This window comes from Mercenaria mercenaria, chromosome 3, assembly GCF_021730395.1.
Source record: "Mercenaria mercenaria strain notata chromosome 3, MADL_Memer_1, whole genome shotgun sequence".
In the NCBI taxonomy this organism is placed as follows: Eukaryota; Metazoa; Mollusca; class Bivalvia; order Venerida; family Veneridae; genus Mercenaria; species Mercenaria mercenaria.
Genome location: NC_069363.1, coordinates 71,356,721 through 71,381,262, shown reverse-complemented (window position 1 = coordinate 71,381,262; position 24,542 = coordinate 71,356,721). Strand labels below are relative to the sequence as shown.

The window sequence follows — 24,542 nt, the reverse complement described above, 5'->3', positions numbered from 1 at the left end:
ACTTGGAAAACACTGATACATGTAAGATTAAATAGGAGGGAACTACTAATTTTCTTGGCCTGCAGTTTATTCAACCTCTAATTTGCTGCAGTAAAAGACAGTAATGTTCTTGAAGTGTTTTGGATATTACCTCTTTTTCCTTGGCTATGGATTCCTGTGAAAAACTGGAAGGTGGAGCTGTGGTCTGAGGACTGAACTGTAATCTTTCCAACAACTCCAGCAGAGCAAAATTCTTCTTTAATCCCCATATACCAGAATCTCCTGTAACATAGTAAAAGTTAAAGTCATACTTTTTCAATTCCTCAAGCGCTTTGATATAGCAGTAAATGCTCTCTTTTCAACAAGTTACTGCTTTTGTAAAACATACAATACATACAAATATAATTCAAATTCAAAGAAAGTTTTACATATATTTAGTACCAGTACTTTCAGAGTTACGAGGGCTGTTCAAAAATAAGGTAGACTTTGTCTACAGCTTTTATACACATTAATGAAGCAAAGCAAGAAATACACCGTCATCATTTGCAATCTTTCTACTAATTTAACCACAAATTTGACGTGATTAAGATAATGCAGTAATAGGTATGTCTCCTCCAAAACAGTCATCTTCACGAAAACCAGCGCATGGTGATCATAATTCAACAACGTTAACAATGTTGTAACTACATCGAGGTGCTTTTATTATAGTTTGCATTAATTTATATTAGTAAATTTCCTTTACCAATTTTGAACTAGAGCTATCACTAAAGGTGATGACACAGTACATTGCAATTTGACGCACACAAGATTGCATAATTATGTGGACTGTATGTATATAGACTGTATGTATACAGTATAGTAACAAAAAACAAAGTCCCATAACTATGCAGAATATTTATCTAAAAGAATGTAACATGCACCATGCACAACTAGGGTTGGTACTGATCACTTGTGTAAAGTTTCATTAAATTGTGTGTAAGGGTTTGGTAGATTAGGCACGCACAAGACTGCATATGCAGACTGTATGTACATAGTATGTTAACAAGAAACAAAGTCCCATAACTCTAAAATTTTTGTCGCTGAAAGATTCTAACATGCCCCATGCACAACTACTGTTGTTACTGATCACTTGTGTGAAGTTTCATTAAATTGTGTTAAGGGGATGAGGAGAGATGGTGCGCACAAGACTGTGTCTATGTATATAGTATAGTTACAAAAAAAACAAAGTCCCATAACTCTGCAATTTTTTTTTCTGAAAGAACCTAACATGCCCCATGCACAACTACTGTTGTTACTGATCACTTGTGTAAAGTTTCATTAAATTGTGTTAAGGGGATGAGGAGAGATGGTGCGCACAAGATTGTGTCTATGTATATAGTATAGTAACAAAAAAACAAAGTCCCATAACTCTGCAAATTTTTTTTCTAAAAGAACCTAACATGCCCCATACACAACTACTGTTGGTACTGATCACTTGTGTGAAGTTTCATTAAATTGTGTCAAGGGGATGAGGAGAGATGGTGCGCACAAGATTGTGTCTATGTATATAGTATAGTAACAAAAAAACAAAGTCCCATAACTCTGCAAATTTTTTTTCTGAAAGAACCTAACATACCCCATGCACAACTACTGTTGGTACTGATCACTTGTGTGAAGTTTCATTAAATTCTGTCAAGGGGATAAGGAGAGATGGTGCGCACAAGACTGCGTCTACGGACAGACGGCCAGACAGACAGATGGACCGACAGAGAGACAGACAACCTGAAACCAGTATACCCCCCCTTACAACTTTGTTGTCGGGGGGTACAATAACAATATCTAAGTTATAACAAGTTATTTGGTTAAAATACCAGAAACAGTATGAACTCTTATACCAGGCATTTCAAACAGGTTGCACACTGCATGTAGTTGGTGTCATAGATTGAAGTTAACATCGAATCGCAGATATTTTGTTTACTCCCTCAATCTTCACTGTCTTCTAGCAATTCTGGGCTATTTCAGGGTTCCCGCTGTTGGTCGCCAATGGCGCCAAATGCGACAAAATGTAAATTCTGGCGCTAAAAATCTTCAATTGACGAATTTCATTGGCGCCTACAAGATAATCGTCGATCTGATCTTCTGATCTTTCTCAAGGACGCAATAACGGATTATCCGATATTTAACACTACACGAAGACAATACACAACGTGTCAATATCGATTTACACCTCGGGGCATAATTTAAAACTTCGCCGAGTCACTAGAGCGTTCCTCCACGCAAGAACGATTATCAGTCCATTTGATTCGCCAAATTTAGCCCCGCCTACTTACACGAAAGCAAATGAAACGAAATATTAGCTGCGTGCTTCGTCTAATGCACCACCTTTTTTATGATGCAAAAAACGCGAGATAAATTTACAGGTTATTTTAATGACAATTCAATTCGCCGAAGTAATCAAGACAGAGAAAATGCCGGAAATAATGACACGTCAAAGCGCGATCAAAAGATACACATATTCTCCGATCGTAATAGATAAATTTTGCATAAGCGTTGTTAAATAAATCTACGCGTTCATCGCGGTCTTATAATTTCAATCGAAGAATTTTTGAGATACAAATGAACTAAAGCAGTTCTTTTGCGTGCCCAACGTAAAGCATTGACACACGGGGATAATTTTAAAGAAGCTCAATCCCAGAGCTTTAAAACAAAGTGCTAATAATACCTGTAGGTGGTATTTTCGCTATACAGTAAAAAAAAAAAAAGGATAGAAATTTAGTTTTATATATAATGAAACTTAAGCATTTTAAAAAGCTTTTTAAAAGTTATAAAATAATATAAAACAACACTGTTTTTGATAAATGACCAGAATAAATTTTGAAATAAAAAGTTAAAAGAATAAAGAGATAAATATTCATGTTTTAAAAACATCTATTTTGTGAAAATGACCCTTAAAGGGAGATAATTAAAAATGGGAAACTATATAAAGGGATAATTCTATAGATTGAGCAATTACTTTTGTTTAGAAAATGTTCTTGAAAATGGTTGAGAAGATTTAAAAACTATTTTTGATTCAATGTGATATTAGGATAAATATTCATGTTTTAAAAACATCTTATTTAGTGAAAATGATCCTTAAAGGGAGATAATTAAAAATGGCAAACTATATAAAGGGATAATTTTATAGATTGAGCAATTACTTTTGTTTAGAAAATGTTCTTGAAAATGGTTGAGAAGATTAAAAGCTATTTTTGATTCAATGTGATATTAGTATAGACTGGTTCAAGAGCAAATTGCATGGTTACTGTAAAGCATTAAATAAAAAGAGATTGAAAAAGAAAATGGTATGTCGCCCATCACAGACTATTTGCTCCAACTTGAGAGCCACTGGCGCCAAATTTTTCTGATTGGCGAATTGGTTGGCGCAAAGTGAAATTGACCCAGAGGAAACCCTGTATTTGCGAATCATTTATATCACTTGAAGACCGAGGCACAGATGACAATATTTATGTGGTTTTATAAATTTCAGCTGGTGTTTGCCAAAATCTCTACACTACTTAACAACTGTCTGATAATCTATGTCAGCAGATGATGAATTTGCATCCGTTATAAACAACGATATTCACTTATTTTAGACAATGCTTTATTCTACCTCCCACATTCGAATGGCACATACTTTCGGTGCATGTCCAAGCAACATGCAACCAAAGTATGGCTTCACCAAAAGTATGGCCTCTGCAAATCGTTCCATCGCCACCTGCCTATATAGTTTCAAGTCAATACCTTTAATATTTTTTTGGTCATGCTCTGGACACAAAATATGATGGGCAGATTTGACCTGCTGTGACCTTGACCTTAGACCTACCACCCTTTTAGTTACATAATGATGATAAACAAGTTTCAAAGCTTATAGTTTTTGAGAAAAGGTGGACCTAAACAGAAATTTTAACCAAAGCAAATGCCAATGATCAAGTGACGACAATACCTCATAGATTTTTGGGAAGCATAGCAATCCCAAAGTCACCAAACTACTTATACTGACATTGGTGAAATTGTAGTTACAAATGTCGTTATTTCCTTTCTCCAAACATACGCCATAAAAGTAGTTCAGTACTTCTATAACATTCAAGGGTCTGAGAGTAAACAGATCGATACCATTTATTTAGCACATGCAATAAATGTGAACATTTATGATTTGTAAATGAAAAATATGGCAGGGATTATAAGCTCTTGTAAAGAACTTTGTCTACGCGTTGTACTACTTTATGACATAAATATTTATCACGCGACCAAGACCAAGAACACATGGTTCCGGTTCAGCGCTACCTTTCTCCATTCATGTGCCGTAAAAGTAGTTCAATACTTACAAGGGATTGAAAGATATGAGAGGAAACAGATCAATGCAATTTAGTATGGATATGTAATAAAATTTAATGTGAAAACCAATTAATTTTGGGGCGATTAGTCCCAGAGTGAACTAGAGCTATCACTAAAGGTGATGAATGTACCCCCCGCATGCACAGACACAGTACATTGTAATTTGACGCACACAAGATTGCATAATTATGTGGACTGTATGTATATAGACTGTATGTATACAGTATAGTAACAAAAAACAAAGTCCCATAACTATGCAGAATATTTATCTAAAAGAACGTAACATGCACCATGCACAACTAGGGTTGGTACTGATCACTTGTGTGAAGTTTCATTAAATTGTGTGCAAGGGTTCGGAAGATTAGGCGCGCACAAGATTGCATATGCAGACTGTATGTACATAGTATGTTAACAAGAAACAAAGTCCCATAACTCTGCAATTTTTGTCGTTGAAAGAACCTCACATGCCCCATGCACAACTACTGTTGTTACTGATCACTTGTGTGAAGTTTCATTAAATTGTGTCCAGGGGATGAGGAGAGATGGTGTGCACAAGATTGTGTCTGTGTATATAGTATAGTAACAAAAAACAAAGTCCAGTAACTCTGCAAATTTTTTTTCTGAAAGAACCTAACATGCCCCATGCACAACTACTGTTGTTACTGATCACTTGTGTGAAGTTTCATTAAACTGTGTCAAGGGGATGAGGAGAGATAGTGCGCACAAGATTGTGTCTATGTATATAGTATAGTAACAAAAAACAAAGTCCCATAACTCTGCAATTTTTTTTTCTGAAAGAACCTAACATGCCCCATGCACAACTACTGTTGTTACTGATCATTTGGGTGAAGTTTCATTAAATTGTGTCAAGGGGATGAGGAGAGATGGTGCACATAAGATTGTGTCTATGGACAGACAGACGGACGGACAGACAGACAGACAGACGGATGGATGGACAGACAGACAGACAACCTGAAACCAGTATACCCCCACTTACAACTTTGTTGTCGGGGGGTACAACAATGCAATTCAGATTTTCTGAATACCATATGCCTACACACAACAGTAAACAATATCCCCCGAAATAGTCGATCCTATATAACATTAAAATTTCTGCAGGACAGTAATATCATGTATGGCATATAAATGTGTTTGCCGTCCAAAATGAATAGAATACTATATTTTCTATGTTATTCTGTAAATCATTATGTCATGCAGCTCTCTGTTATCCTTTCAGATAACATTATAAAATTTTATATAACGAAGGTAAATTAATTCGCGTCCTATGAATGAAATATTCGTATGAATGGAACTTTTTCGTCTTTGGTAAGGTAAAACTCATTGACAGAATACACACAATGTGTAATATGCAGAGATAAAGCTAATAAATCATACGAAATGTAAGACGTATTTAACATAAATATATGCAACACATCGAATTAAGATTTAGATAATCATTTATGTTTTTTAAATGGAAACGGGATTCCAGCAACCACTTCGTTATAGCTTATGACCTCGGTTTATAAATAGGTCATTAAACAAGCACTGGTTCCGAGCACAGCTTCATTCATAACAAACGTCGATATGAATTATACTGCGCATTATTGATTATATGTTTAATAAAAGTATTACTTTTACTAGGTTTGATTTTTGCATATAATACAATAAATAATGAGCACAAAATACGAATAATGTAAAAGGGAAGCTTAAGTTTTAAAACTTACTTCTTCCAGATCAGTTGCTATAGGTTCTAGGGAAGGTAAGCACTGCGTGGAATTGCCACAGTTACGCGAGAAGAAACAAATGACCACATTCTATGATTTGTATACCGAAACAGTTTGCATGTTATATTTTGCTACAGAAATAATGTTTACTTCGAGATCAGTTGCTATATACTCCAGTCACACATACGGCGCGGATAGCTATGTCTAGCCATGGATAGAAACGTAGTAATCCGTACCAATCCGTACCTGAGCTGTACGGATTGATACGGATTACTACTTTAAGGTATGGCTCAGGTACAGATTACAACAGTTCTATCCGTGGCTAGACGTAGGTATCACGCCGTATGTGTGACTGGGGTGATAGGTTCTAGGGGAGGTAAGGGCTGCGTGGAATTGCCACAGTTACGCGAGAAGAAACAAATGACCACTTTCTACGATTTGTATACCGAAACAGCTTACATGTTATATTTTGCTACATAAATAATGTTTATATTTACAATGGAATTTGATTTAAGGGCACTTTGTTTGTTTTTTAGTTGTTTTTTAGCATTTTTATACTAAACAAGTTCATTTTAGAAACATTCTCACAAATGCTGAAAGTAATATTGTATATACTGAATAAATCTATCATATATCTATCAATATTGTAAAAAGTGCTTTGTGTCGAATTTGTTTCGGTGTGTGTGGGGTGGGGGTAGATGTAAGCGATTTTTGTTTAAACACCTGTTTTCAATTGTATTGCAGGTTATACTAAGATTGTGGACCTGTAATGGTAATGTTTAATAATTGCATAAACTTGATACAGTCTTGAAGTTAACATTGTTTTGCCCTGTGTTGCATTTTTTAAACAACTTTTACCGTGTTTTTCTTTTTAAATTTTGTACAATTTATGTTATTTCCTTAAGCTAAATCTTAGACAAATTTCAAAGTGACAACCACTGCACAAAACAATCGCAGAGAATTCTATACCAAAAATTTGTATAAACAGTGTGGGGAATCACGTGACCCAAAATGGTACGGAACACGGAAATCAACATGGGGGATTTCTGACTTTTTTACCAATTTTCAAAGGTTAGTAAAAACTACAGCATCTATTTCGCTCGTATTATAGCGCAGTCTATGCGCATTTTAATGCTCTTTCCAGCGATGTATGTGTCTTGTCTACGTTCTCTCTAGTTTCTGAGTTACCTTCAAGGTTTTGACCGAGCCGAGGATAATTTCTTTAAAAACGCAATGGTACGATACACGTAATTACTCTTTGCTCATAAAAATCTATGTAATATGCAGTTTTTCGAACTTGTTTCATTCTGTAACTGTTAGATCTTTATCATGCAGTAACTATGCACAGTTTGTTTACGATTTTTCGCGAATTCTTGCGAAAAATCGACAAACTATTGAAATGGTACGCGACACTTGCTATGATACGCAACACGTACTAACTGTTGGCAGTCTGATACGCAACACGTGCATGTGTCACCAACAGGGATTTAACTTCAAAATTGAGTCATAATTAATTTATTAACTATTTCAAACGTGGTTTTCACTTTTTAAGATCGTTCGGAAGCACTGCAATCATTATTTATGTTTAAAGAGGTCAGCACTCTAAGACTTTCATGTTTCAAAATTACTTAAAATATTTATTTTATTTCAGAATGGCGCAGTTTTCTAATCTTGTTTATTTTTCTTTTACAGAAATCGCCAAACCTAAGAAGAAACCGGGTCTGACACTTGGGAAAAGAAGTGGATAAAGAAGCAAAACAAGAATGTCAATATCAAAGTAACTTTCCAATTGCCGCAATCCGTCAAGAAATCACAAGCGAAAAGGCTGCTTACGCCATCTAAATCCCCTATGTACAACATATCTCCAGCAAATAAAAAATAAAGTGAATTTGGTCACCTGACGTTTCCAAAAAAAAACAACAGTTTACAATAACTCCCGATGAAAGTCTTCAAGATCACTTTCTGGACATGTAGAGGAAAACAGTGATACCAGAAACGATGTAGAACGCTTCTTAAACACGAATTACTGTGTGAAGAAATGTGAAGAAATCACATGTTCGATACTGCAAGGAGAAAGAGACTTCCTGTGAGAAGAAAACAGGGTACTGTTAGTACATCAAGGAACGCAGTTCAGAAAGGAGCTCTGTGTATAAGGTGGGAGAAGGCTAGGACGAATGAATCTAAAATGCTACAGATGAAGGGGATGGGACTGGACTGAGAAGTGCATATGAACGAGAAAAGAAATAGTTACGATATCAGTACCGAAAATAAAAGGAGGATGATATAAATACAATTGGAGAAAAGAAAAAATATTTGAGTACTTAATGTGAAAAGGAATGTGATATAAATCTACACTAAATGAGACGAGGAATTTAATACAATTACGGGAAGTGAAATAGATACTGAGTGAAGAAAGAACCGATGTTTTTAATAGTAAACATTAGGGAAAAATTGATATATTCAGTAAACAATGTGAAAACAGTGTGAGTACAATTATGGGGCTAAATTTTATGCAAAAGGACATTATGTGATATAAATTGGCATACTCAATGGGAATAGAAAGACTTGATGACATTGAGAAAAAGAAATTTCTAATGACAGTGTTCTTCTTTGATTTTGTTTTAATTTATTGTTGGAAGCTTGCTGTTTAGATTCTGTATAGATAATGAAAATGAGCTTTGATAGCTTTTTTGTCAATTGAAAAAAATGATATGATTTTTTTATGCCCCCGAAAGGGAGCATATAGTTTTTGAACCGTCTGTCGGTCTGTCCGCAATTTTCGTGTCCGGTCCATATCTTTGTCATCCATGGATGGATTTTCAAATAACTTTGCATAAATGTGTACCACAGTAAGATGACGTGTCGCGCGCAAGACCCAGGTCCGTAGCTCAAAGGTCAAGGTCACATTTAGACGTTAAAGGTCATTTTTCATGATAGTGCATTGATGGGCGTGTCCGGTCCATATCTTTGTCATCCATGGATGGATTTTCAAGTAACTACGCATAAATATGTGGCACAGTAAGACGACGTGTCGGGCGCAAGACCCAGGTCTGTAGGTCAAAGGTCCTAAACTCTAACATCGGCCATAACTATTCATTCAAAGTGCCATCGGGGGCATGTGTCATCCTATGGAGACAGCTCTTGTTTGTACATGTTTTTGTGACATAATTTTGTTTAATTATGTTTTTAATTGCAATAAAGAAGTATCTGAACTGTTACTCAAGTTTCTAATTACTGTGAAATTGAAAAGATAGAGGGTTTACGTTAGAGCCCAACTAATAACAGCCTCTTTATATGAGAAAACTAGGTAGTTTGGATCTTGTGTTGGTTCTTCCAAAGCCTCTTTCCGCTTCTAAGTATCTGGAATACTGTTTCAATGGACAATATAGCCACCAAAAAGCAAAATTATGAATTATTATAATTATTTATTAATTGTTCATCTTTTGTATGTAAATATAAAATGCTTATTTAACTTGAACTCCTGGTTAAATCACACTTTACCCACATATAAATAATACTTGAGCAAATTGCAAGTGCACACACACACACACACACACACACACACACACACACACACACACACACACACACACACACACACACACTGTGAACTTGTATCCTAGCGGATCTCACGTATGGTAAAGTCAACTGTTCTGAATATAATTATATCCCTTAATGCAAACTATCTCTATATACTCAATGTATCCTCGAGATCCAGTTAACTTTCAGAGACAAGAAAATATGGCTTCTCTGGTCCCAATCAGTTAAAAAGACTAAAATGTCACTACTGATTTGTGAGACATGAAAACAGAGATTTGAGTATATATATGCAAATGTTGAAGCAGTACGAATGTGTAGTATAATTCGGGCTCGTATATAAAGCAGCATCGAAACTAATCTTATTGGGTTAGTGGACTTGCTGTGGCATGTGCGTGTTTGTTTATACTGCTAGGCGCTTTGCCTTAATTGGTCTGATATATTGTGGTGGTGATTTAGTTCGTATAAATTCTCTCTACTATATATATATATATATATATACGGATAAACAAAACTGAAACTAGAAACAACGTCAAAATGGTGATACCGTCACATAAAAATGCCAACTATAAACATAGTAACACAAAATCCATAAAATCGCGAGTAGAGTATTATGACAATTACAGATATACCAAGACGATTTTTTCGCTCCAAAAATATCACACAGACACATGGGGTCTTAAAAACATGCCCGCTTGGCCAGACCCCCATATTAGCTACGCCCATATACAGTATTGTACATCCCGAGACATAGAACAGTCGTACATAATATAAAAGCTCACCCAGTTCGCAAACATGGTGTGGTGGGTGAACTTTTCAAAACGTGATCCGATGAAGACTATTTATTTTGTATGATTGTTTTATGTCTCGGGATGTACCATAACGTTAAAAGATACTGTACAGGGGGTAGCAGATAATGTTGGCCTGGCCAAGGGGGGTATGTTTCCCAGACCATATATACAAACTGTAGTGTAGTATTTTTTTCAATGATACTGCAAAATAAAACGTTTCCTGTTAAATATTTCCATGAAGAAACTATCGAAACTGTCGACTAAAAATGCGTCAGAAAGGTATATTGTAACATTTATTTAGAGTTCAATAATTAGTTCAAATTTTAGATGATTTTAGCACGATACTTAATATGGTTTTCATTAAAAAAAGTCAGCTTTGTAAAACTTATTTGTAACTTTGTAACTAAATGGTATAAACACTAGCAAATCTGGTACGGAAATGTTTATCAAAAGATGTTTAGGGTGATGCCAGCCCTGGATCTGACATTCCCAATACGTTCTCTTCCCTATTTTTGTATCCGCTCATAAAACGAATAAACTGTCCTCCAAACATTCTCCAGCAAAGTTTCCAAAACATTTTAGTTTTGTTCGAGTATCTCATTTGTGTTGTATTAGTGCACCCAAACCAACAAACAACCTCCAGCCACAAAAAAATGCTATACTCTTCAGTGGAATTTTTTATCTTTAACCAATTTTAGAAATTTTATCATTACTTCATCAAGTCCATCTTCCTCTTATAATACCAAGAAAACTTCTGACAATAGATTTTCATTAACTGCTTCATCAGCCACATCAACAGGGACTACATTGTGTGTATTATGCAGCTCTTCACACTTGCAATCCAGTGTTTAAGAAGTGCTCTACATCGTCTGTATATATCACTGTTTTCCTCTACAGGTCAAAAAAGTGTTCTTGAAGACTTTAACTTTAATCGAGAGTTATTGTATGTTTGTTTTTTGGAAGCGACAGGTGACCTAAATGACTTAATTCTTCAGTTTGCTGGATATAAGTTGTAGAGGGGATTCAGATGGTGTAAGCAGTCTTTTTGTTGGTTTTCTCGCTGGTGATTTCCTGGCGCATTGCGGCAATTGGGAAGTTAGTTTAATATTGATATTCTTGTTTTGCTTCTTTATCCACTTCTTTTTCCCAAGTGTCAGACTCCGTTTCTTCTTAGGTTTTGCCATTTCTGTAGAAGAAAAGTATACAAGATTAGAAAACTAAACAACTGCGCCATTTTGAAATAAGATTAATAGATTTTATGTAATTTTGAAACATGAAAGTCTGAGCGTGCTGACCTGTTTAAACATAAATAAAGATTGCAGTGCTTCTGAACGATTTTAAAAACTGAAAACCAAGTTTGAAATAGTTCAATAAATTAATTATGATGCGAATTGGAAGTTAAATCGCCGTTGGTGACACATGCACGCGTTGCGTATCACACTGCCAACAGTTAATACGTGTTGCGTATCATAGCACGTGTCGAGTACCATTTCAATAGTTTGTCGATCTTTTACAAGAATTCACGAAAAATCATAAAGAAACACTGTGCAGGGTTACCATATGATAAAGATCTAACAGTTACAGATTGAAACAAGTATGAAAAACTGCGTATTACATAGATTTTTGTGTGCAAAGAGTAATTACGTGTATCGTACCATTGCGTTTTTACAGAAATTATCCTCGGTTCGGTCAAAACCTCAAAGGTAACTCAGAAACTAGAAGAAACATAGAGAAGACACATACATCGCTGGAAAGAGCATTAAAATGCGCATAGACTGCGCTATAATACGAGCGAAATAGATGCTATAGTTTTTACTAACCTTTGAAAATAGGTAAAAAAGTCAGAAATCCGCCATGTTGATTTCCGTGTTCCGTACCATTTTGGGTCACGTGATTCCCCACACTGATAAAAGAAACATCAAAGTCTTGCGTAACAATTATAAAACATAGCAGAAATCTGTTGATCACATTTTTTCTGTGAAGCCAAAAGTAGAAGTATTTAATTGGACAGAAATTAAGCTACAACACTGAAAAAATATTACCTTTCTCTCTGCATTCAAAAATAACCATAGGACAGAAGTAAAACCTACCTACATTCTTCCACAGAATAAATGCAAAATAAAGAACTTTTACCAGATGTAACTCTGTATTTTCAAAGGCGTCTAAACCTTCATCTATCTGTATCAGAGGTTAACTTCACTTTAAACAGCAAGAAATGGCTAATCAAATGAAATTTTTCCACTTTTGTACAACAAATCAATAATAAGTCTTGAAACAAGAGCTGTCGGAGGACAGCAACGCTCGACTATTTAACAGCCTTGTCGCTTGAATGAATAAGAAAGTCGAAATAGGGGCATAATTTAGTAAAAAAGTAAAATAGGGTTATGGAACCTGCATAGTGCTTATCAACTCATGACAGTGAACTAGTATGTGAAGTTTCAATCCTTTCCCATTAGTGGATACTGAGATACCAGCTTACATACAAAAACTTAACCAAAAATTTCTATGTTGAAAAAGGGGCATAATTTTGTAAAAAAACAAAATAAAGTTATATGGGACCTGCTTTGGGCATGTCAGATCATGACAGTGAACAAGTGTGTGAAGTTTCAATCCATTCCCATTAGTGAGTACTGAGATACCAGCTTACACACAAAACCTTAACCAAAAAATTCTAAGTCGAAAAAGGGGCATAATTTTGTAAAAAAGCACAATAGAGTTATGGAACCTGTGCAATGTAAGTCAGTTTATCACAGTAAATAAGTGTGTGAAGTTTCAATCCATTCCCACAAGTGGTTACTGAGATACCAGCTTACATACAAAACCTTAACCAAAAATTTCTAAGTCAAAAAAGGGGCATAATTTTGTAAAAAAGCAAAACAGAGTTATGGAACCTGTGCAATGTAAGTCAGTTTATCACTGTGAATAAGTGTGTGAAGTTTCAATCCATTCCCACAAGTGGTTGCTGAGATACCAGCTTACATACAAAAACTTAACCAAATCGGGACGCGGACGCGGATGCCGCCGCATGGGCGAGTCCAATAGCTCTACTATTCTATGAATAGTCGAGCTAAAAATTCAATTCGTCTTACTAGATAAAAGAAATATAATGAATCAAAGTTTGGTCCTAGTGGGGTTTGAACATACGCCCTCCTGAAAAATTAGTTAAAGTAGGTTTATGGTAGGAATTGAATACTCTTCAGAAAAGGAGGTTCACTATTGCGGGTCCATCAATTTTCCTAACCATCGTATTTTTGAAGGAAAAGGACCAGACCATAATCATTAACACTCCGGTTGGTAGCGGGATTCGAGCCAATTTCCCTCATACCGACAAGAAAATCGCCCCATCAGTACTTCAGTGTTTTAACTAAGTAAAAAATGTGACTTGTAAATTTTATAAATGTACTGATTTTTGTCTACGTGTTGAACTACCTTAATTACGCGGTAAATATTTGTCATGTGAGAAAGGCGAATTACACACAGAAAACTATATTTATCCGCTAAAAATATAAGTCGTCGGTAGCACCAATCTTTATAACGTGAAAATCACGGATATAGATTTTTTATTAAGTATTTGCAAAAAAAAATGGTAGTCACTCATAATTAAAAATGCCAATAGGGCCCCTTTCTTATATATTACTGATATGATGCTAGTCTTGCCAACCCTCTTGTGGTATTTTGTTGATATGCTGCTAGTCTGGCCCAATTATTTTCAAGTGTGCACACAATACTCTTAAGTGAATCAGTTGAATTTCATGACATTTAGAAAATATTGGGCCTACTACATACTGAATGTTTAATCTTTGTTTTTTTTTGTAAGAGTTTTAAACAAGAGGGCCAAGAAGGCCCTGTATCGCTCACCTGACCTACTGACCTAAAGATCATCAAGATTAACATTCTGACCAAGTTTCATTAAGATATGGTCATAAATGTGGCCTCTAAAGTGTTAACTAGCTTTTCCTTTGATTTGACCTGGTGACCTAGTTTTTGACCCCACATGACCCAGATTCGAACTTGACCTAAAGATCATCAAGATTAACATTGTGACAGAGTTTCATGAAAATACAGTCATAAATGTGGCCTCTTGAGTGTTAACAAGCTTTTCCTTTGATTTGACAAGTGACCTAGTCTTTGACACCGCCTGACCAAGATTTGAACTTGACCTATAGATCATCAAGATTAACATTCTGATCAAGTTTCATTAAGATATGGTCATAAATGTGGCCTCTACAGTGTTAACTAGATTTTCCTATGATTTGACCTGGTGACCTAGTTTTTGACCCCACATGACCCAGATTCAAACTGGACCTTGACATCATCAAGATTAACATTCTGAATAAGTTTCATGAAGATACAGTCATAAATGTGGGCTCTACAGTGTTAACAAGTGAATGAAGTATTGCCATGCAATACAAAGTCCCCTACTGGAAGGCACCTAATTTTCTCTATTGCAGTATAGCATAATGAACTGATATCAGATTCTGTCAATGATGTATAAACAATATTGTACTATATATACAGTATGTTATAAACAAAAGACTTGGATTAAAATTTGTATATATAAAACCCTATAGTTGTTTTCATATAGCATTTTTGGCTGATTATCAAAAAGGTAACGTTATTTATAGTATAAAAAAAAAAAAAAAAAAAAAAAAAAAAAAAGTAAAAAAAAAAAAAATCCATATAAGTCCACACAAAACTCTTTACCAAAAACTGGATGTAACATGCATGTTGTACCACAGAAAACTGGTCTCGATTTTTCCCTACAGCATCTAATAAGCAAGTAACAATATAAGCTATTTATAGTAACAACAAAGGGACATAATTCTAAACAAGAGGGCCAAGATGGCCTAGGTCGCTCACCTGAGAAACACACCACAATATACCATAACAGTGTAAACATGTTTGACCTAGTGATTTCATGGAAAAAATATTCTGACCAATTATCATTAAAATTGATGCAAAAACAAGTGTTTTCTTTGATTTGACCTAGTGACCTAGTTTTTGACCCCAGATGACCCATATTCGAACTTGACCTAGATTTCATCAAGGCTATCATTCTGACCAAATTTCATGAAGATCAGTTGAAAAATACAGCCTCTATCACATACACGAGGTTTTTCTTTGATTTAACCTAGTGACCTACCTTTTGACTACAGATGACCCATATTCAAATTGTTAACAAGCTTTTTCTTTGATTTGACCTGGTGTCCTAGTTTTTGACCCCAGATGACCCAATATCTAACTCGTCCAACATTTTAATTGAGAATAACATTCTGACCAAGTTTCATTAAGACTGAGCCAAAATTGTGACCTCTAAAGTGTTAACAAGCTTTTCCTTTTATTTGACCTGGTGACCTAGTTTTTGACCCCACATGACCCAGATTCGAACTTGACCTAAAGATCATCAAGATTAACATTGTGACAGAGTTTCATGAAGATACAGTCATAAATGTGGCCTCTTGAGTGTTAACAAGCTTTTCCTTTGATTTGACAAGTGACCTAGTCTTTGACACCGCCTGACCAAGATTTGAACTTGACCTATAGATCATCAAGATTAACATTCTGATCAAGTTTCATTAAGATATGGTCATAACTGTGGCCTCTACAGTGTTAACTAGATTTTCCTATGATTTGACCTGGTGACCTAGTTTTTGACCCCACATGACCCAGATTCAAACTGGACCTTGACATCATCAAGATTAACATTCTGAATAAGTTTCATGAAGATACAGTCATAAATGTGGCCTCTACAGTGTTAACAAGTGAATGAAGTATTGCCATGCAATACAAAGTCCCCTACTGGAAGGCACCTAATTTTCTCTATTGCAGTATAGCATAATGAACTGATATCAGATTCTTTCAATGATGTATAAACAATATTGTACTATATATACAGTATGTTATAAACAAAAGACTTGGATTAAAATTTGTATATATAAAACCCTATAGTTGTTTTCATATAGCATTTTTGGCTGATTATCAAAAAGGTAACGTTATTTATAGTATAAAAAAAAAAAAAAAAAAAAAAAAATCCATATAAGTCCACACAAAACTCTTTACCAAAAATTGGATGTAACATGCATGTTGTACCACAGAAAACTGGTCTCGATTTTTCCCTACAGCATCTAATAAGCAAGTAACAATATAAGCTATTTATAGTAACAACAAAGGGACATAATTCTAAACAAGAGGGCCAAGATGGCCTAGGTCGCTCACCTGAGAAACACACCACAATATACCATAACAGTGTAAACATGTTTGACCTAGTGATTTCATGGAAAAAAATATTCTGACCAATTATCATTAAAATTGATGCAAAAACAAGTGTTTTCTTTGATTTGACCTAGTGACCTAGTTTTTGACCCCAGATGACCCATATTCGAACTTGACCTAGATATCATCAAGGCTATCATTCTGACCAAATTTCATGAAGATCAGTTGAAAAATACAGCCTCTATCACATACACGAGGTTTTTCTTTGATTTAACCTAGTGACCTACCTTTTGACTACAGATGACCCATATTCAAATTGTGACCTCTAAAGTGTTAACAAGCTTTTTCTTTGATTTGACCTGGTGTCCTAGTTTTTGACCCCAGATGACCCAATATCTAACTCATCCAACATTTTAATTGAGAATAACATTCTGACCAAGTTTCATTAAGACTGAGCCAAAATTGTGACCTCTAAAGTGTTAACAAGCTTTTCCTTTTATTTGACCTGGTGACCTAGTTTTTGACCCCAGATGACGTAATATCAAACTCGTCCAAGATTTTATTGAGGGTAACATTCTGACCAAGTCTCATTAAGATTAGGCCAAAATTGTGACCTCTAGAGTGTTAACAGTCAAGTTGTTGACGACGGACAGACAACTGACGACGACGGACGATGGACACAGGGCGATCACAAAAGCTCACCTTGAGCACTTCGTGCTCAGGTGAGCTAAAAATTGTTACACACTTTTGAAAGATTTTAAAAAAAAATGATACACAGGTTTGTAAGAGTTTAAAACAAGAGGGCCAAGATGGCCCTAGGTCGCTCACCTGAGAAACACACCATAACACAACATATTAAACAGAGTAAACATGTCTGACCTAGTTATTTCATGGAAAAAAATATTCTGACCAATTATCATTAAAATTGGAGCAAAAATCTTGAGTATAAGTAAGTATTTTCTTTGATTTGACCTAGTGACCTAGTTTTTGACCCCAGATGACCCATATCAGAACTTGACCTAGATTTCATCAAGGCTATCATTCTGATCAAATTTCATGAAGATCAATTGAAAAACACAGCCTCTATCGCATACACAAGGTTTTTCTTTGATTTGACCTAGTGACCTAGTTTTTGACCCCAGACTACCCATATTCAAACTTGACCTAGATTTCATCAAGGCAACCATTCTGACCAGATTTTATGAAAATCCAGGGTAAAATGCTGCCCCTATTGCATACACAAGAATTTTCCTTGATTTTACCTAGTGACCTAATTTTTAAACCCAGATGAACCATATTCAAACTTGACCTAGATTTCATCAAGGCTATCATTCTGACAAAATTTCATGAAGATCAATTGAAAAATACAGCCACTATTGCATAAAGAAGAGTTTTCTTTGATTTGACCTAGTGACCTAGTTTTTGACCCAAGATGACCCATAATCAAATTTAATGTAGATTTCATCAAGGCAATCATTCTGACTTAATTTCAGGAAGATCAGTTGAAAAATATAGCCTCTATCGCATACACAAGGTTTTTCTTTGATTTGACTTAGTGACCTAATTTTTGACCCCAGATGACCAATATTCAAATCTGACTTAGATTTCATCAATGCAATCATTCTGACCAAATTTCATGAAGATCAATTGAAAAATACAGCCTCTATCGCATACAAAAGGTTTTTCTTTGATTTGACCTAGTGACCTACTTTTTGATCCAAGATAACCCTTTTCAAATTCAGCCTAGATTTCATTCAGATTGTCATTTTGACTTAATTACAGGAAGATCAATTGAAAAATACAGCCTCTATCGCATATACAAGCTTTTCCTTCGATTTGACCTAGTGTCCTAGTTTTTAATCCCAGATGACCCATATTCAAACTTGACCTAGATTTCATCAAGGCAATCATTCTGACCAAAATTCATGAAGATTAATTAAACAAGAGGGCCAAGATGGCCCTAGGTCGCTCACCTGATAAACACACCATAACACACCATAACAGTGTAAACATGTTTGACCTAATGATTTCATGGAAAAAAATATTCTGACCAATTATTAAAATTGGAGCAAATAATCTTGAGTATATAGAGGATATTTGTTTGTTTTGAGTGAATATGGAATATATTTCACTGAGAAGTGAGAAATATTCCATATTCACGAAAAACAAACAAATTTTCTTTTTATTTTATGCTCAATTATGTTGAGATGTGCATTTTGCAACTGTTTTAATCTCAGCGCGGGAAACAGACGTGCGTAAACAGACATGACGTCAGACGTGCTGTGACGTAATAAAGACGCATGCAACATAAAGTTCCATTTTATTTTATTTTTTGCTGCATAACGGTATGAAATTCTCTTTAAGTAAAATAATTTGAATCGAGAAATATACTATAAAGAACAAAGTGTGACTACAGTTTTTATCCTGTTTTAAGCAAATAATTTAAAATTCATACACAATGCATTGAGGGGGCGGAGCTATATCTCTCACAGTGTGAAAATATAGATTTCATATTTTCACAGTGTGAGTGATGAGATATGAAAATATTTAACTGATATAATACAGTATTTTATTAGTTAGCATAAAATAAAAGTAAGTATTTTCTTTGATTTGACCTACTGACCTAGTTTTTGATCCCAGACTACCCATATTCGAACTTAACCTAGATTTCATCAAGCCAACCATTCTGACCAAATTTTATGAAATCCAGTGTAAAATGCAGTCCCTACTGCATACACACAGTTTTTCCTTGATTTGACTTAGTGACCTAGTTTGTAAACCCAGATGACCCATATTCGAACTTGACATAGATTTCATCAAGGCTATCATTCTGACAAAATTTCATGAAGATCAGTTAAAAAATAGAGCCTCTATCGCATACACAAGATTTTTCTTTGATTTAACCTAGTGACCTACTTTTTGACCCAGATGATCCATAATTGAACTTGACCTAGATTACATCAAGGCAATCATTCTGACCAAATTTCATGAAGATTAATTGAAAAATAAAGCCTCTATCGCATACAGAAGGTTTTTCTTTGAATTGACCTAGTGGCCTACTTTTTGAGTCCAATGACCCATAATCAAACTCAACGTAGATTTTATCAAGGCAATCATTCTGACGAAATTTCATGAATATCAATTGAAATATACAGCCTCTGTCGCATACATAAGATTTTTCTTTAATTTGACCTAGTGACCTAGTTTTTGACCTAAGATGACCCATATTCAAATTCGACCTAGATTTCATCAAGGCAATCATTCTGACTTAATTTCAGGTAGATCAATTGAAAAATATAGCCTCTATCGCATACACAAGGTTTTTCTTGGATTTGATTTAGTGACCTACTTTTTGATCCTAGATGACCCATATTCAAACTTGACCTATATTTCATCAATGCAATCGTTCTGACCAAATGTCATGAAGATCAATTGAAAAATACAGCCTCTATCGCATACACAAGGTTTTTCTTTGATTTGACCTTAAGTGACCTAGTTTTTGATCCGAGATGACCCATTTTGGAACTCAGCCTAGATTTCATCAAGGCAATCATTCTGACCAATATTCATGAAGATCAATTGAAAAATACAGCCTATATCGCATACACAAGGTTTTTCTTTGATTTGACCTAGTGACCTAGTTTTTGACCAGAGATGACCCATTTTCGACCTCGGCCTAGATTTCATCAAGGTTATCATTCTGACCAATATTCATGAAGATTAATTAAACAAGAGATCAGAGAGTGCTCTTGGCGCCCACCAATGTGCCATTTTTGAGTGTTCCAAATTTCAAGACTGATTGACTAGCTCAAGCTCAAATTTCATTTCCGTACACAACACAAATCTATGCATGTGGTCCAAATTTGAAGCCTGTACCTTCAAAAATGTGAAAGTAGGTCACTAGGTCAATGTTAAGGTCAAAGCTTATTTCGGTACACAAAACTATGCATTTGGTCCTAAATTTGAAGCCTGTAGCTACAGAAATGTGAAAGTAGGTCACTAGGTCAATCTTAAGGTCAAAGTTCATTTCGGTACACAAAACTATGCAAGTGGTCCAAATTTGAAGGCTGTAGCTTGAGAAATGTAAAAGTAGGTCACTAGGTCAAAATCCATGTCAAATTTTACTTCGGAATGCAAAACTATGCATGTGGTTCAAATTCGAAGCCTGTACCTTCAAAAATGTGAAAGTAGGTCACTAGGTCAATGTAAAGGTCAAAGTTTGTTTCGGTACATAAAACTATGCATGTGGTCCAAATTTGAAGGCTGTAGCTTGAGAAATGTAAAAGTAGGTCACTAGGTCAAAATCAAGGTCAAATTTTATTTCGGAATACAAAACTATGCATGTGGTCCAAATTTGAAGCCTGTACCTTAAAAGTGTGAAAGTAGGTCACTAGGTCAATGTAAAGGTCAAAGGTCATTTCAGTACACAAAACTATGCAAGTGGTCCAAATTTGAAGGCTGTAGCTTGAGAAATGTAAAAGTAGGTCACTAGGTCAAAATCAAGGTCAAATTTTATTTCAGAATACAAAACTATGCATGTGGTCCAAATTTGAAGCCTGTACCTTCAAAAATGTGAAAGTAGGTCACTAGGTCAATGTCAAGGTCAAAGTTTTTTCGGTACACAAAACTATGCATGTAGTCCAAATTTGAAGGCTGTAGCTTGAGAAATGTGAAAGTAGGTCACTAGGTCAAAATCAATGTCAAATTTCATTTTGAAACACGAAACTACGCATATGGTCCAAATTTGATGCCTGTAACTTAAAAAATGTGAAAGTAGGTCAAAATAAAGGTCAAAGTTTTTTCCAGTGCACAAAATTATGCATGTGGTCCAAATTTGAAGGCTGTAGCTATAGAAATGTGAAAGTAGGTCACTAGGTCAAAATCAAGGTCAACTCATGTCAAGGTTCATCTTGCCACTCAAAAATATACATGTGGTCCAAGTTTGAATGTTGTAGTTACTGACAAGAACATTTTAAAAGCTTTTCCCTATATAAGTCTATATGAACCATGTGACCCCCGGGGCGGGGCCATATTTAACCCTAGGAGGATAATTTGAACAAAATTGGTAGAGAACCACTAGATGATGCTACATTACAAGTATCAAAGCCCTAGGCTTTGTGGTTTAGACAAGAAGATTTTCAAAGTTTTTCCCTATATAAGTCTATGTAAACCATATGACCCCCAGGGCGGGGCCATATTTGACCCTAGGGGTATAATTTGAACAAACTTAGTTGAAGACCACTAGATGATGTCACATACAAAATATCAAAGCCCTAGGCCCTGTGGTTTTGGACAAGAGGTTATTCCAAGTTTTTCCCTATATAAGTCTATATAAACCATGTGACCCCCAGGGCGGGGCCATATTTGACCCCAGAGAAATAATTTGAATCATCTTGGTAGAGGACCACTAGATGATGCTTCATACCAAATATCAAAGCCCTAGGCTCTGTGGTTTTGGACAAGAAGGTTTTCAAAGTTTTTCCCTATATAAATCTATATAAATTATAGAAATAAACAAAGGGCCATAACTCACTCATAAATTGTTGAACCAGTCTGATTTTCAGGGGGACACAACTAGGGTACCAATACATCATTCTGACAAAGTTTGGTCAAAATCCCCCCAGTAGTTTCTGAGGAGATGCGATAACGAGAAATTGTTAACAGACGGACGGACGGACGGACGGAATGACGGACGGACGGACCACGGACGCAGAGTGATTTTAATAGCCCACCATCTGATGATGGTGGGCTAAAAATACAGCCTCTATCGCATACACAAGGTTTTTCTTTGATTTGACCTAGTGACCTAGTTCTGACCCCAGATGACCCATTTTCGAACTCGGCCTAGATTTCATCAAGGTTATCATTCTGATCAAATTTCATGAAAATCAGTTGAAAAATACAGCCTCTATCGCATACACAAGCTAAATGTTGACAGACAGACAGACGACAGACGGACGACAGACAGACGACAGACGCCGGACATCGAGCGATCAGAAAAACTCACCTGAGCATGAGCTAAAAATACAGCCTCTATTGCATACACAAGGTTTTCTTTGATTTGACCTAGTGACCTAGTTTTTGACCCCAGATGACCCATTTTCAACCTCGGCCTAGATTTTATCAAGGTAATCATTCTGACCAAAATTCATGAAGATTAATTGAAAAATACAGCCTCTATCGCATACACAAGGTTTTTCTTTGATTTGACCTAGTGACCTAGTTTTTTACCTCAGATGACCCATTTTCGAACTCGGCCTAGATTTCATCAAGGTAATCATTGTGACCAAATTTCATGAAGATCAGTTGAAAAATACAGCCTCTATCGCATACACAAGCTAAATGTTGACAGACGACAGACAGACGCTTGACATCGAGCGATCACAAAAACTCACCTGAGCATTGCTCAGGTGAGCTAAAAATTGTTACACAGTTTAGATAAATATTTTGATATTTTTTCTGTTTGTTCTCTTGGTTTTATGCATTGACATCTCACTTTGGAAGATCCTGTCATGACTGTCTGTCGAATCAGTCTGGTCCGTTTGATTTTCTTAGAACCTTGCCAAAGACATAAACAACCCCTATCGATTTTGGTGTCGAGGTCAATGCAACCTCTAAAGTCTTAGTCTGCTTTTATTGATGATCAGATTTCATATGTACAGACATTCGTTCCCTATTAGATCTATTAGATCTAGAGTCAAGTCAAAGATTATGATTTGAGTAGCCTTTACCGACTTTGGTCTGGATGTGGGTTATTTTTTTGGTTCAATGAGTACAAAAAAATAGTAGCATTTAGTGAAATATTGCAAAATGATGGAATCTTTTCTTGCCAGGCTTCTCTATTAAAATGCATACCGGTTCAGCTATGCTTCCCTACAGTCCTCTCAGGGCTTTGATTTTTAAAAATCAGACGGGCTAAAAAGATTTTCTTTAAAGCTAGTGACCTAGTTTTTGACCTCAGGCATTCCACTTTCCAGCTTGAAATAGAGATAGTACCTAAGTTTTTCAAATCATAGGTTTGAAGTTAAAAAGCTTTGAAATGAAGACAAATGTCAATATATTTCTCAAAAACAGAAATATAGACAATATTTTAACCAGAAGTGCGGAGTTACGAGCATTTAATATTTTCATGATAACGAAAATTTTGTGATCAAGGAAATGTAACTCTTCTTGAACATGGAGAGCATAAGACATCAAAGGGACATAATATAGTCAATATTTTCTAATTGGGTGCATTTGATTTAACATTCAACTTTGATCTGGATTGCTAAATACTGATCCATGATGCTGTGTGCTAAACATTTAGGACATCTGGAACAGTCTATTAACACAGCAAAACTATACTTTAGCAGAATCTAAATAGTTAAGCTCTAACTGGGACTCGAACCCAGGACCTCTCACACCTAAGGCAGACACTCTACCACTTCCCTATAACAGCAGTAGCTAATAGCTATGCAGTTTAATTGTTGGATTACATTGCGTAAACTGGAACAATAATCGGTGAACTCCGGATTATCGGCGTATTCGCTTTGTTACCTAACGGCAATTTTGTGTAAAGAAAAAATATAATTTAATGCTGCCAACGTCATAATCGGTCAAATCTCTCGGTTCAGAGTATGAACTTACTAACTGGTAGTACCAGTGAAATATTACTTACACTGAATCTTTTATATTTGCCCTTTTTGCAGCTGTCGAATGGCAAAGACGGTGAGTTTTGTCCAAATATAAGTAATTATTTTACCAGTTTTGAGAGGATTTCAATTGATGGGAAATTACAGTTACAAACTAAATACCTTTCTGCAACACATGGAGTCATTAGCATTCACTGTCAATCAGTATTATGACTAAGATCAACTGTCATTCATTCATTTCAAAGTTTCATAGACAGAGTCCGTTGTTTATATCTTTTTCGTAACCGGTGCACTTGTAAAAATCACTTTATTTT

The 24,542-nt window shown here is 35.5% G+C and overlaps 1 protein-coding gene across 2 annotated transcripts in view; it reads right to left on the bottom strand.

Annotated features, from left to right (window-relative positions):
* LOC123524441 (E3 ubiquitin-protein ligase TRIM23-like) overlaps positions 1-24,542 on the bottom strand; it is a 199,447-nt gene that overhangs the window by 115,517 nt on the left and 59,388 nt on the right. For both annotated transcript variants that reach the window (XM_045302646.2, XM_053539898.1), the window contains exon 3: positions 131-261. In XM_045302646.2, the coding sequence (XP_045158581.1) occupies positions 131-261 (131 nt within the window). The remainder of the gene's footprint in view (positions 1-130; positions 262-24,542) is intronic.